Source organism: Saccopteryx leptura, chromosome 9 (assembly GCF_036850995.1).
Source record: "Saccopteryx leptura isolate mSacLep1 chromosome 9, mSacLep1_pri_phased_curated, whole genome shotgun sequence".
Taxonomy (NCBI): Eukaryota; Metazoa; Chordata; class Mammalia; order Chiroptera; family Emballonuridae; genus Saccopteryx; species Saccopteryx leptura.
The window spans coordinates 9,925,097-9,939,454 of record NC_089511.1 but is presented as its reverse complement, the minus strand read 5'-3'; the positions used below and the strand labels follow the sequence as shown (position 1 = coordinate 9,939,454).

General features: G+C 57.1%; 1 protein-coding gene across 1 annotated transcript in view; it reads right to left on the bottom strand.

Moving 5' to 3' along the window:
* CPNE2 (copine 2) overlaps positions 1-14,358 on the bottom strand; it is a 43,377-nt gene that overhangs the window by 28,353 nt on the left and 666 nt on the right. The window contains exon 2 of the mRNA XM_066349792.1: positions 1,666-1,883. Coding sequence (XP_066205889.1) covers positions 1,666-1,845 — 180 coding nt within the window. The 5' untranslated portion in view covers positions 1,846-1,883. The remainder of the gene's footprint in view (positions 1-1,665; positions 1,884-14,358) is intronic.

Here is a 14,358-nt window from a genome sequence, read left to right as displayed (position 1 = left end):
GGGACTGTCAAAACTGGAATTATACAGCCCCCAAAAGTCCCACCCGCTGTGGAGACCGAGGCCCGGTGAGGACAGGAGCGGTACTGTGGGTCAGCGTGCGGCCTGTCAAAACTGGAATTATACAGCCCCCAAAAGTCCCACCCGCTGTGGAGACCGAGGCCCGGTGAGGACAGGAGCGGTACTGTGGGTCAGCGTGCGGCCGGGCCAGGGACCCCGCCTCCTAGCCTCTCCACACTGCGGCCCCAAACCACGGACCCCGGGTGACCGTCTATTCTGGGGCCTGGGCTGTGTTGATTTTTCCTCCAATCCAGTCTGTTTCCAAGGGCTGGAGCAGCAGGGAGAGGTCTTGCTCCTGGCCTAATTTTAGCCAGGGTGGCCTGACTGGGTGGGGGGTAGGGGCCGGGTGGAGGGAGTGCCCTGAGTGGGGGTCAGAAGCAGTTGGGGGGGATACCATTCCCTGACAGGCAGGCTGAGGTTCCAGAGACCTGGCAGAGGGGACAGGATGCAGCAGACACGCCAGCCTGAGGCCCAGAGCTCCCCCCAGGAGTCCTTGGCTGACCCCAGGTCCCACCTCCCACCTCTGGCTGCATCCCCAAAGCACTGGGTGACACGGAGAAGTCCCTACCTGCTCTGGGCCCCCGCTGCCCCTGGCAGCGTAAGGAGCCAACACTGTGGAAAGTCTTTGTAAACCACAGCATGGTCATTTAGCAGGACGCCCAGTGTGGCAGGTCGGTTAATTACAGTGACAAATAGACATATATTTTGGGAAATCTACATGCATATAAAACTATCTGGAAGGCTGGATACCAAACTTTTACCAGAGGTCCTCCCTGACAGGCAGGTTCCCCACCATTCTGAGTTTCTTCTTTAGGTCTATCTAAATTACTACATAAAATATAGACCCTTGTTGGGCATAGGAACAAAGAATTTTTAAAACTGAAAAGTCTTAACAGTTTGGATTTCTCAATATCCTTCCTGAAACCGCATCGCTCTCCAGTTCAGGCGTCCACGGCTGTGGTTCCATCGACGCCCCCAGCTCTGGGCTCTTCAAGGTAGGCAGGGGGGGAAATTCTCATTTCACAGATGAAACCATCTCAGAGAGGGATAGCCACTTGCCCGAGGCCACACAGCAAGCAGTGACAGAACTAGGCCTTGATCCGGCACCAAGACCAAAGCCTGGGCTCCCCGTTTCCCCGTCTGCCCCGCACTGACTGTGTTCATTTAGGAATAAGTGGGAAAAGTTATTTAATAGTGGAAGCAAGCATTTTGTAAAAACGCTAAGGTTTTAATTATATGATAATTTAAAATATTATGATATAAAAAATAAATATAAAATTATATTTTAGAGAGAAAGAGAGGAAGGAAAGAGAGAGAAAATTGATTTGTTGTTCCACTTATTTATGCATTCATTGGTTGCTTCTTATATGTGCCCTGTCCAGGGATTGAACCCGCAACCTTGGTGTACTGGGATGACACTCTAACCAACTGAGCTACCCGGCCAGGACTAATATAATTTAATTTTAAGAGAAACAATTTTGAGGTAATCCCCAGCACACACCCCAATCACCTACAAGGGCCTGACTGGAGGCCCTGGATCCAGTGGGAGATCCTCCCCAGCCACCAGTCACCCCCCACGCCCCACCCACACCCACAGAGAGGCCTCACCTCAATCCACCTGCCATTGTTCTCCGTAAAGAGGACACAGAAGGGGTCAGACTTGGAGGTGACATCCCTGTCCAGCAGGTTCTGGCCGCTCACGGACAGCTCCACCTTGCACACGCAGTACTGGGAGCCCGTGGGGGCGGCCCCTGCTGCTGGGGCACCCCCACCCGGTGTGGAGGCCATGGGCGTTGGCGGCGGTAGCGGCAGCAGCTCCTGACAGTCTGTGGGGATAGAGGGAGGGTCAGAGACGGAACGGACATCTACCACGCCACCGGACCTCCAAGATGTGTGTAGAGAAAGGGAGGGAAGTTCTGCAATGGGAGGGTGGGGGGAAGGGAGGAATAACATGGACTAAATACTAGAGAAAGGAGAAGGAAGGAAATGTGGGGGAGAGGAGACTGGTTAATGTGTTTAGTTTGTCTTTGAAGTTACTCTCAGGATTGGTCCATCTTTACCTTGAGATACACACAGGTCCAAGTTGCCCCAGTCAGACCAGCAGCAAATCACAGTGGACATGGGCACCCCAGACATGCATTGCGCCAGGAAGACCTGGGCTTCCCCTGAGCAGTTAACATGATGACCTCTTGTGGCTACAGTGGAGCTTGTAATTACTCAGGTTTCACTCGTTGCTTTGCCACTAGGAAGCTCACTTCTGGCAGCCTACCCAAAACTTGACCTCGTTCACTGTCTAGCTTGTTCATCTTGTATCCCTGGCCAAAGCATGTGACTGGTGCATAGGATATACTCAGCATCTATCTGAACAAGAAAAGCATGAGTGTGCCTGACCTGTGCTGGCGCAGTGGGTAAAGCATCGACCTGGAACAATGAAGTTGCTGGGTCGAAACCCTGGGCTTGCCTGGTCAAGGCACCTGTGACAAGCAATCAGTGAACAACTGAAGTGAAGCAACTATGAGTTGATACTTCTTGCTCTCCCAAGCCCCTCTCTCCTTCCTCTGTAAAATCGATAAGATATTTTTTAAAAGCATGAGTGTATAAATCAATGAACAGATAAACCTTCTATCTTGCTGAGATCCTTCCTGAGTTGGTCCTTTCCTTCAACATCGAGTTTACCCTTTCATCTGTACCCAACTTCACAAAATTCTGTGCACTGGGCCTTCTGTATCCCTTCCACTGTCAAGGCGGATTACTGGCATTGCTTATGTAAAAGTTCTGTCTTCCTCCAAGTGCAAGGCATTTGTTTGGAGCAAGTGTGAAGAAATCCATCTCAAGGAGTGGAAGGGCGCTCTGGGTCCCACAGGTCACAGGCCCTATGGATTCTCTCTGCCCATGAGACGTCACGACACTCCTGGGATCGGATCTTATTTCCACAGGCACACGTTTAACACAGGCCCCACCACCATGTGGACGAGTCTAGCCCCGGACACTTATCTACAAAGGCCAGGTTCCAACTCCGTGACTGGTACCTTGTCCCCTCACGGCTGAATGGTAACTGGCCCTGCACTGTCCCGGAAGAGGGAAGTGAGAGGAGGGCGCTCCCTCTGGGACGAGGAGTCCAACCTTCTGTGCTCCTGAGCCCTGCCCGTGAACTAAGCACATCACCAGCTCTAATCCTGTGGGGCAGCTGCTCACATTGCCCCACTTTCCAGAGGAGGACACTGCGGCCCATTCATTCCCTCTAGAATGTTTACTGAGCACCTACTAGGTCCCCAGAACTGTGCCAGGGCTGGGGTCCTGCAGTAGGAAGACTATCCAGGCTCAGCCCTCAGGTGCGCATCTGGCTGAGAGTGGGAACAGCATCTAGGCCTCCTGGGCTAGATGCTCTGTATGGAGTTGGGGCTTTATTCTGAGAGTGATGGAAGACTCAGAGGGTTTTAAGCAGACAGGTGACACGATCTGATTTCTGCTGTTAAATGCTCACTTGGACCCCTGTGGGGAGAAAGGGTTGTCAGGCCAAACAGAGGCAGCCAGGAGGCCGGTGAGGACGTGGCTGGCACCCAGGCAGGGAGGACCAAGCCACAGCGGCGGTGCTGGGCCCTCTCTCCCTCCGTCTGATGCTGGCCACGGGCTACTCCGAGTGCCAGCCTCTCTCAGGGTAGTTGGGGCAGTCATAGGCCCCAGTCTGCAGGTGAGTGTGGGGCTGGCACCAGAGGGCCCATGCCCTCTCCAGACAGCGCCTCTGGGCCTGGCTGGTAGGGAGAAGCCCTGGACAGTGAGAAAGCCAGTGCTCAGAGTGTGGGGCTGGCATCAGAGGGCCCATGCCCCCTCCAGACAGCGCCTCTGGGCCTGGCTGGTAGGGAGAAGCCCTGGACAGTGAGAAAGCCAGTGCTCAGCCCCCTCCCTCTAACCGTCTGTCCCTAGAACCTCATTATAATCACATGAGCCTGGAGCGGCGGGTGGCACTGCAATTTGCCTGCGGGATTTATTCTTGTCGTGTAAAAATTAGTTTCCACGGAGGGGCTGGAGAGCTGCGTTCCATCTCACTGAGCGCAGCTGGGTGGCCGTGCCGAGTGGGGGAGGGGGAGCGTGACCCTCGGGATGGGGGAGAGCGAGGTCCCGGATGGACATCTGGCCCCGGGGCTGAGCGAATGCCTGCTTATGCTTCCAGCCACCCAGAGGTTGGTGGGACACAACAGTCACCCCTATTTTACAGATGAGGAAACTGAGGCCAAGAGAGCGGAAGTCACCTGCCTGAGGTGCCAGGGCCAGGAAAGAGCAGAGGCAGGGTGTGAGCAGGGTCTCCAGATGCCCGGGCCGATGCATGGCTTTCTGCCAGGGTAGGGCATGCTGAGCATGGGAGGGGGGCTGGGACCTCAGGGGGAACAGCTGGGGGGTCAGCCAGGCCAAAGGGAGCCCGAGGCTGAGGGCCACAGGCTGCCCCGGTTTCTCTAGGGCCACACTGTCTGCACCCCTGCCTCCCCCGGCATCACTGACGGGGTGGATTCCAGCTCACCCACCTCTTCTCCACCTCACAGACCCCCTTCGCGACATGCTAGATGCCACCTGCTCCCCCCACTGCCAAGTCAGCTCTGTTTCATCCTGGGGGGAGTGAGGGACACACACTCGGGTTCACGCACTTCCTTGTGCGTGTACACACACGTGTATGGCCACAGATACACGTACACACGTCTCTGGACTAACAGATGCAAAGACAGGCTCTCATAGGGACACTCCAGGGCCCCGTCTCCCTGCCCCCCCTCTCCCTGGGTCTGTGTCACCATCATCACTCGCCTGGGTTGCTGCACGGTCCCTCCTCACGGGGCCGGGCCTGGCTGAGGGCGTGGGCAGGAGGACCCAGCTCCCACCTGGACCAGCTCACAGGCCCCAGCTAGAGTGAGCAATGGGTGGGCAGAGCCGGGGCACACTTCCCCCAGCCTGGGGCTGGTCCCCCACCCCCAACTCACCCTCTGGCTGGAAGCCTCTAGCTCCCCGAAACGGGGAGCACATGATGTCCAGAGTTGGGGCAGGCCTGGTCAGAGCGGGCCCCTCTGTGCCAACCCCGCAGCGGGCAGGCGGGCGGGCCAGACCCCGAGGCCTGACGCAATGGAAAAAGAAACCACAGCCCTGGCTGGGCTGGGCCCCCTCCCCTCCTACTCCAGCAAAGAGGGCAGGCGGGCAAGGTGTCATTAAGGGGGGGCTGGGCCCGCCATGCGCATCTGGGCAAGATGAAAACGCTCTGGGTCCGGCACCCGCCCCACAGGTAATTTGAGGTTTCAGGCTGGAGACGGGGCGCAGGGAGCCAGGGCCTGCTATGGACGGTGCTGACTCCTGGCCCAGATGGGCACAGGCCTCCTGTGGTGACCAGACCCCCCAGGGAGGAGCTGGAAGGCAGGGAAACAAAATTAGTAGTCTCTTTTATAGATGGGTTAACCGAGGCAAAGAGAACGCAGGACCTGGGGGTTCCCATTCATTCATTCAACAAACGTTCCCGAGTGCCCCACAACGGGCAGCACTAAACAAGACACCGTGGCTGCTGCCCCCACGGGCTCTGCTGGCCCCAGCTCATAAGACATCTTGTCATTTAGGCAGAAAGAGGATTTGAAGACTGTGGTCCTGAACTGCAGGTCTAGAATATTCTGGTTTTAGCCAGAAACCTAAGAGCCCATCACCCTTGACCTTTCTCTTTCCTTCACCTCCTATATCCCACCGCTGCTGCCCGCTGCACTCCACGCGGCACCTAGCATTGTCCTCATCTCCTTGGCCCGGCCCGGCCCGGCCCTATCACCTCATGCCCAGCCATGCACTGGCCCATGACACGCCGCACTGATGCAACCCCATCCCCAGCTCTCCCCTCCACACCAGAGCCAGAGGGAGTCTTTATAAATACGCGCATCAGATGCTATAGCTGTGCCTGAAAGTCGTCCAGGGGCTTCCCCTTCCAGGTCACATATAACCCATAACCACCCCCAGGCCTGACTTGACCCCACCTCACAGCACCGCGCCCCTCGCTCCCTCTGCTGTAGAGACACCGGCCTCCTTCTGCTCTGCAAACACGCCAATCAGGACGGCGCAGAGGTTAAGAACGCAGGCTCTGGACTCCCAGGTTTGAATCCCGGGCTCTGCTTACTCGCTATGTGACCTTATGCACGTCTACCCATCCACCCTCCATAAAATGGGAACTGTGAGTGCTTTCTGGGGGCGCTGTGAGGATTAAGTAGGTACAGCACCCAGAACCACACTATGGAGCTGGTGTTATTATTGGTGGTTCTTGAGGTATGGGAGCTATGGGGGGGGGGGGTCAATACCTCGGGAGGTGTGTGAGGCTTATGGTTTCTGTAAAGGGGGCAAGGAGTTTAGACTGGTTCAGAAACGGAGCTCTAGGTTTCTCCTCTCGGCTGGCAGACCCGGCACAGGTTTGCCCAGGGAGACCCAGGTGGTGGACGGGGGACCAGGCAGGGACTAACAGGCTCAGAGCCACGCCCACAAACCATCCAAGGTGCTACACTCCTGGGCCGTGGCTCCAGGACCCTCGGGGCCTCTGGGTCCTCTCTGGGGTGGTGTCAGCCCCTCCTGGGAGCTGGTTAGAAATGCAGCATCCTGGGCCCGTGACCAGACCTGCTCAGTCAGAGCCCCTAGGCTGGCACTGATCAACCTGTGTTTGAGCAAGCCCCCTGTGAGCCGACAGACCTCTGGCCTCGATGGTAACCCTCTGTGAACCAGATCCCTTGGCTCGCCAGACACTGGTCCCACGGGCCCTGGTGGCTGTGCTTATGGAACCTGCAGGGTTGGAACATATCCCGAATGAGGCGAGATCTGTTACCTCCTTCGCCCCATCTTCCAGATGAGAAGATGCAGGAAAACGAATGGACTCTACGAGTCAGGGTTCTCCAGAAGAAGCAGAACCAATAGAAGATCCACATAAACACACACAGACTTTTTTAAGGAATTGGCTCACGTGACTGTGGGGTCTGGTAAGTTGGAAATCTTAGGGCAAGAAGGGAGGCTGGAAATACAGGCGACAGTGGATAGATATTACAGCCGACTCTGAAATCGGCAGGGCAGGCCGGGCAGCCTGGAAACCAGGCAAAGTCTCCGTGTTGTGGTCTTGATGCTGACTTGCTCTTTCTTGGAAAAAACCTTAGTCTTTGCTTTTAATGCCTTCAACTGATTGGATGAGGCCCACCCACATAACGAAGGGTAATCTGCTTTCATAAAATTCTACTGATTTAAATGCTAATCTCATCTAAAAGAGAAAAAAAAAAAAAGGAATACCTGCACAGCAACATCAGGCTGGCATTCACCAAACAACTGGTCACCATCACCTAGCCAGGATGACACACAAAATTAACCATCACAGCAACCTTCAGCTCCTAGAAGACCTGCCAGAAGGTGTGCTCTGTTTCTGGGTGCTGCTAACACAGACGTTTTGGGTTTGTGAACAGTCACGGAGTTGTACACGTGGGAACTCTGCTCAACTTTCTATGTTATACTTTGATAAAATGTTAAAAAAAACAAAACAAAAAACTCAGGGACTCCTCTACAAAGCCCCTTCCTCAGCCCTAATCATTTCCATTGTCACCATATTGCAACCACCGGCTTAGGAAAAGTCACCCTCACTTGAGCTTAAAGATGGGACTGAGTCTCATTTTTCTCTCTCTGCTCCCAGCACAGAGCGGCAGAGAACGGGAGCTCGACAAACATTTGTTGAAAGTGAGGAAGAGTAGCCTGACCTGTGGTGGCGCAGTGGATAAAGCGTCGACCTGGAATTGCTGAGGTCGCCGGTTCGAAACCCTGGGCTTGCCTGGTCAAGGCACATATGGGAGTTGATGCTTCCAGCTCCTCCCCCCTTCTCTCTCTCTGTCTCTCTCTCCTCTCTCTCCCTCTCTGTCTCTCTCTCTCCCTCTCCCTCTCCTCTCTAAAAATGAATAAATAAAATAATTTAAAAAATTAAATAAAAAGTAGTCTTAAAATCTCCCTAAAAAAAAAAAAAAAAAGAAAGTGAGGAAGAGTGAGCAAAGGGAACTTGACTCGGGGTGGGGGGAGGGGGAAGCACACAGTCCAGAGTCCAGAGCTGTGTTGTGGAACTGGGCACCTGAAACCTGTATAATTATGTTCACCAGGGTCACCCCAATAAACGCAATTTAGAAAATAACACAGTTGGAAAGCAGAGAAGGGGAAAGGATCCAAGGCTTCTTGGAATTCTAGCAGCCTGGGAGTTCAGGGGCACAGAAGGTCAGAACTGGGGATTTGGGGGTCATGGGTTCTTGGAATCTCTTGAGCCAAGAGGTTGTAACGTTTATCTGGCCCCCCCTTCCAGCCGCAGCCCCGTCACCCCAACAGCCCACAGCCCTGGCTCTCTGGGGAGGGCGGGTGAGTCCCAAGCTGCTCACACTGCCGGGCCCTCCCTGCACATCTACAGCCGGAGGCTCCTGCCAGGCGGTGCCCAGCCCCCAGAGACGGGCTGGTGCTCTCAGCAAGGCGGGGGGTGATATCTCAACACCAGTCACTTCTCCACCTTAGTGAAGACACCACTGCTGCGTTCAGAAGACACTGCTCTCCGGACTGGCAGCCAGGCCATTACGGGGATAAATATAGACACAGACAGCACTAGGAGGAGGCTATAGCAGGGGACAGCCCCGAGGCCCCCAGCTTCCAGGGGACTACGCCCACAGGGAGGCTCCTCTCTGGCGCCCCTCTAATCACTAAGCACTGCTTCTGGGGGAGGGGGCTCTGTGGGGCGCTGGGCCCTGTCCTGCTTCTGCCCCAGGAAAGCGGGTCTGGCAGTGCCCTGCCCTCCAGCTTCCCAGGAAGCACAGGGGGGTGGGGGTGGGGGTGGGGGTGGGTGTGCTCTGGGATTCCAAGAGTACTTCAGGGACCGTGGGGTGGGGCTGACCAGGCTCAGAGGGTGGGCCACGCTAATGGAGGATGGGGGACCTGGAGACAGTGACCACGGGCCAAAGTTGTTCCTTTCAAAGGGGCTTCATTCAAAGGGGGCTGCCAGGGGCACAGCCCTGTGACCCACACCCACCCAGGGACTCCCATGGGGAGGACTGTATGTGGACTCCCATATGTCCCTTGCCTTTTTTATGCCCATTATCTTCACCGTCAAGGGCTTGGGCTCCTTCCAGCCTTTTGGGACTCTACGAATGCCCCCCAGTCTTTCCTTGGCTGCTCTGGCTCCCAGTCCCAAGCTCCTGCCCAGTATCTCCGGGCTTGTAGGCCTGGAAGTGCCCTAGACTCGCCCCATGCCCGGACCCCCCGCAGGGTTCCTGCCCGGCAGCAGCGCCCGCTCACACTGCCCTGCAGATGAGCACCCCCCGCCTCTTGCTGATGGCCCAGCGTGCCCACCCCCCACCCTGCTGCACCCCCCGCCTCTTGCTGATGGCCCAGCGTGCCCACCCCCCACCCTGCTGCACCCCCCGCCTCTTGCTGATGGCCCAGCGTGCCCACCCCCCACCCTGCTGCACCCCCCGCCTCTTGCTGATGGCCCAGCGTGCCCACCCCCCACCCTGCTGCACCCCCCGCCTCTTGCTGATGGCCCAGCGTGCCCACCCCCCACCCTGCTGCACCCCCCGCCTCTTGCTGATGGCCCAGCGTGCCCACCCCCCACCCTGCTGCACCCCCCGCCTCTTGCTGATGGCCCAGCGTGCCCACCCCCCACCCTGCTGCACCCCCCGCCTCTTGCTGATGGCCCAGCGTGCCCACCCCCCACCCTGCTGCACCGCAGAGGCACCCACTCGCCCCCCGGGAGGGGGTCTCTCTGAGCCTCAGCACCCCGGGCAAGGCCCACACCCAGGAACGCAGCCCCTCCGTGGCAAGTCCTTCTGACCAAGGATGTTGCCATCTGCGTTTCCGTTCCTGGTGCCAACTCCCAGGAGTGCTTCTTGTGTGCCCGGCCCTGTCCCGAGGTTGACATCATTCCAGTTAGGGCTCCGTGCAGCAGAAGGGCCCTATTAGTATCGCCCTGTTTTACAGATCAGATTACTGAGGCACAGAGGGTTATGTCGCCTGCCTGTTAAGGGTCAAATTGTGTCCCCCCAAAAAAGATATGTTGAAACCCTAACCCCCAGTACCTCAGAATGTGAAACAAGGGAGGTGTAGATGATGTAATCGGTGAAGATGAGGTCATTCCAGAGCAGGGTGGCCCCTGCAGCCAACCTAACTAGTACCCTATGAAAGGACAGAGTGAAGACAGGGCAGACAGCCGGGAGGAGGAGGCAGGGCGGGGCCATGCTGCCGCCAGGCCAGGTGCGGACGCCTGCAGCTACCAGAGAGGCAAGGAAATGCATTTCCCTAGCAGGCGTCCCCAAACTACTGCCCGCGGGCCGCATGCAGCCCCCTGAGGCCATTTATCCGGCCCCCCACTGCACTTCCCGAAGGGCCACCTCTTTCACTGGTGGTCAGTGAGAGGAGCACTGTATGTGGCGGCCCTCCAACGGTCTGAGGGACAGTGAACTGGCCCTCTGTGTAAAAAGTTTGGGGACCCCTGCAGCCTTCAGGGGGAGTATGGCCCAGCCAACACCTTGACTTCGAACCGCTGGCCCCCAGAAGTGTGAGAGAACACGTTTCTGTCACGTTAAACCATCCAGTCGGCGGCCCTGGGTTGCAGCAGCCCTGGGAAGCTGATACGCCACCCAGCGTCACTCAACCAGCCCCTGGCAAAGCAGTTTGTCACCAGGCAGCTCGGAGTCCCCAAGCCACGGTGCTCTCACTCGGCACACTGCTGCCTCCCACGGGACCACAGCAATGTGACTCAGGAAGATTCTGGGCCCAGCAGGAGGGAGCGGTTGAATAGCATCATCTGCTGGGAACTGAATACACTTTTTCCTGAGTCAGGGGATCTGGAGAGCCCGAGCACAGAGGGCAGGCCACACGCCCCCAGTTCCTGACAAGACATAAGGGCTCTCAAAGGAGACAGAGCTGGGTTGTGGGAAGAATGGGGTCCTGGAATACACTGAGCATGTTTCCACCTCAGGGCCTTTGCATGTGCTGTTTCCTCTGCCTGAGGCAATCCTCCTTCCCTCATTCATTCATTCATTCATTCATACCCGCTGCTGGGAACCAGGTGGACTAAGACACAACCATAAAGGAGAGACCAATGCCATAAGTGAACATCTTAGCTTGAATGTCACTCTCTTCCTCAAGAGGCTCCCTGACACCCTGTCTGAAGTTTTCCTGCCTCTTTATCATTTGCTTGTCTGTCCCTGTCCCCCTACTCCACTCAAAGCTCCGCAGTTGTACCCTCGGCACAGTCCCTGGCCCAGAGAAGTTGCTCAGTTCTTCGGTGAATGACAACCAATGACTGCATGATGACAGAAGCCTTCCTGGAAGGTGGGGACACAGGTGGAAGGAGAATCCACACATCTGTGCACAGCCCTCTTCAGTTTACAAGCCCTTTCATAGCTGCCTTCAGAACCCCGGGAAGAAAGCGGTGGGGAGGGCTCCCGGTCCACACAGCCTCATTTCTTGTTGGAGAAACTGAGGTCCGAGGAATTAAGAGTCTTGGCCACACTGGGAATGGCTGGTTCTCCCCAGGATACCTCTGTCCCCTGGGTAGATAGGCAATGACAACAGGTGACACCCCACCCAGGGGGGCAGCAGCCATCACCTCCGCCTTCCCCAGCCCCCACTCGCTCAGTGCCAGACACACTCCTCTCCCTGTCCCCCAGGCCAGCGCTGTCCCTTCCCCATGGGCGGGTCCACTGCCCTCTGCCAGCCCCCTGGCACTCAGCATGGGGAGACGGGGATCCTTCTAGAGATGCGAGAGGGCAAGTTCCCGACTCTGCCACACTCCAGCACCAATCGCACAAGCCCACTGGAGCGGAGGCTACGGTGAGGGGCAGAGCCAGCCACTCGGCACACGGTTACTGGGAATCTGCCTCTGCAGGGAAGAGCCCCGAACCAGACGGACACCCTCCTCGCCCGCTCACGGAGCTGACACTCCAAAGGAAGGAGGGCAGAAAATAAGCTGATACCCAAACGAACAAAGAAGATGACCGCAGAGTGTGGCTAATGCGCCGAGAAAAATTAAGCCAGTTGATGTGACCGAGAGTGAGGGACAGGCGGCTAGTCTCATCTCAGACCCTGGAAGAAGGCGTGGCCAGGATACAAAACAGCACACTTGACCCCACCACGGAGTGGAGGCCGGGTGGCCCAATGAGGGGACAGGACACTGGGGTGAGACACAGGGGGCACCTCAGACCCCAACTCAGTCCTCAGGCAGGTGAAGCCCCAGGTGGGAGCCACGACCCCCCTCGGGACCCTGTATGCTCGTTCTGGACAGTGGGGGTGGGATGAGATTGGTGCCCCCTCCCGCTGCCTCCTGCCAAGATCCCAGAGTAACCGAGCTTCCCAGATCCAAGAAGCCCGCTGTGTCCTGCAGGGGCCCGGGCAGAAGGGACAGGAATCCCATCCTTCTTCTGAGGCCACATTCTCCAAAGAGGCAGGGGTTGGACTCCTCAAATGACCGCCCCGATTCAGCGGCCCTCTAAGGGTGAGAGGAGGGGACCTCCTTTGGACAGATGGCATCTGGGGGCTCCTCGGTCAGGGACCTCACCCGGTGACAACTCTCCCTGCTCCGAAAGGACTGAGGGAATTCTCAGAGAAGGCTTTTCCGTTTTCTGTCACGCCTGCAGGCCCTGTGAGGCCAGCCCAAGGGTGGGGGAAGGGGAACACCCCCTGGAACTGCCACCCCCGGGGTGATCTCCCCGGCTGGTTTGGTAGCACCTTCCACTCCGGACCCTTCCCCTGCAACAGCCCTGATTTGAACCTTTGGATCCTGAGGTTCCCCTCCAGGCAGGAGGCCGGAGAGGAAGGAGCAGGCTGGCCCGAGAAAACCCCAGAGCGATCCTAAAGGCAGTTACCCACATCAGGCGTACTAACAACCCTCTGAATAATGGCACTGGCGGTTAAGGACCAGTCATGGACCAGTCACAGTGCTGGCACATGAGCCCTAACCTATATCATCAATTTTAACCCAACAACCACCTCCAAAGAAATACACAGCAGAAGTATGTCGTTCTCACTACTTCGGGGCCATAGAAGCTGAGGCTCTCCCTCTCCCTCTCCTTAGGTCCGAATTTTCATTCTCCTGGCCTCTGGGAGGGAGGTCCCTTGAAACCTCACCAGACTCACCATACTTGCCGTTCATGAAGCGCCCCCACTTTGCAGAGCACTGCTCCCCTGTGTCCCTGGCTCCAGCCTCCTCTCAGCAGCCCTGTACACTGAACTGTCATACTTTGCTTCATTTTACAAGTGGAAAAACCCCCGAGTCCAAGGGGTGACGGTCACAAAGGCAGGAAGTGGCAGAAGGTGAGAAGGACCCACATGTCCACGTTCTTAGCCCCAGGCTCTTTCCACGAAGAACCCTGCCTGGGTGACCCCTCCCACTCCGGCCAGCTATGTCGCCTGCCTACCTGGGGCAGTGCCAACGCTCAGTGGGTCACTGGGCCCTGAGCCAGAGGGATTGCAATAAAGCCTCTCCTTTCTGTTTGCTCCCTGCCTCCCGGCACAGACCCTGGACCGTGAGTCCGTTTTAAAGAGGACCCGGAGGTCAGAGCAGAGGAGGGTCTGGGCGGGGGGCAAGCACTGCTAGGTGGATGCTCCCACCGAGGCCTCCCGAATCCCTCATCAGGGCTGGCCACAGCCAGGCTGCAGCCTAGAAGGTTACAACACGCTCCTCCCTCCAATTACTGAAGCTGTGGGTGCCCCAAGAAACAGGAAAAAAGCCCCCCACTCCCCAAGGCAAGCAAGAACTAACCTAAGTGCAGACAAAACAAAGGGCAACTCAGATGATTCAACCAGAACCCTGGCCCTTGTCACTACCCCAATACATAACAGGGCTGGGAGTCTCAGGCAGCAAGAGGAACTCCCAGCAGGCTCCCAGAGCCCTGGATTCCGGTGCTACCAGCGACCCTGCCTGGGCAAATCATAACCAGGCTTGAAAGAGACCCTCCCCCAATGAGGGCTGTGGAATGGGTGGGAAGGACGAGGCTGGAACATGCGATGGGAAGAAAGGGAAGAGGTAAGACGCTCTATTTTCCGAGAAGCAGCGCTGCGAAGGAAGGGGGGCACCAGGAAGGAAGAAAGAGCATTGCTCTCTCTCCATGCCTCCCCCACCCCTCAAACACACAGGTGCCAGGCGGCTTTGGCGAAAAAACTAGTTTGCAAACACACTTCGACTTCTGGGAAGCTGCCAGCTTCCCTCCCTCTCTTGGCTCCCCCTTCGGAGCTGGGAGCTGGCCCTCGGGCAGTTCCTGGGGTGAGGGGTGCGTGGGGGTGCGAGGGCGGGGAATGGGG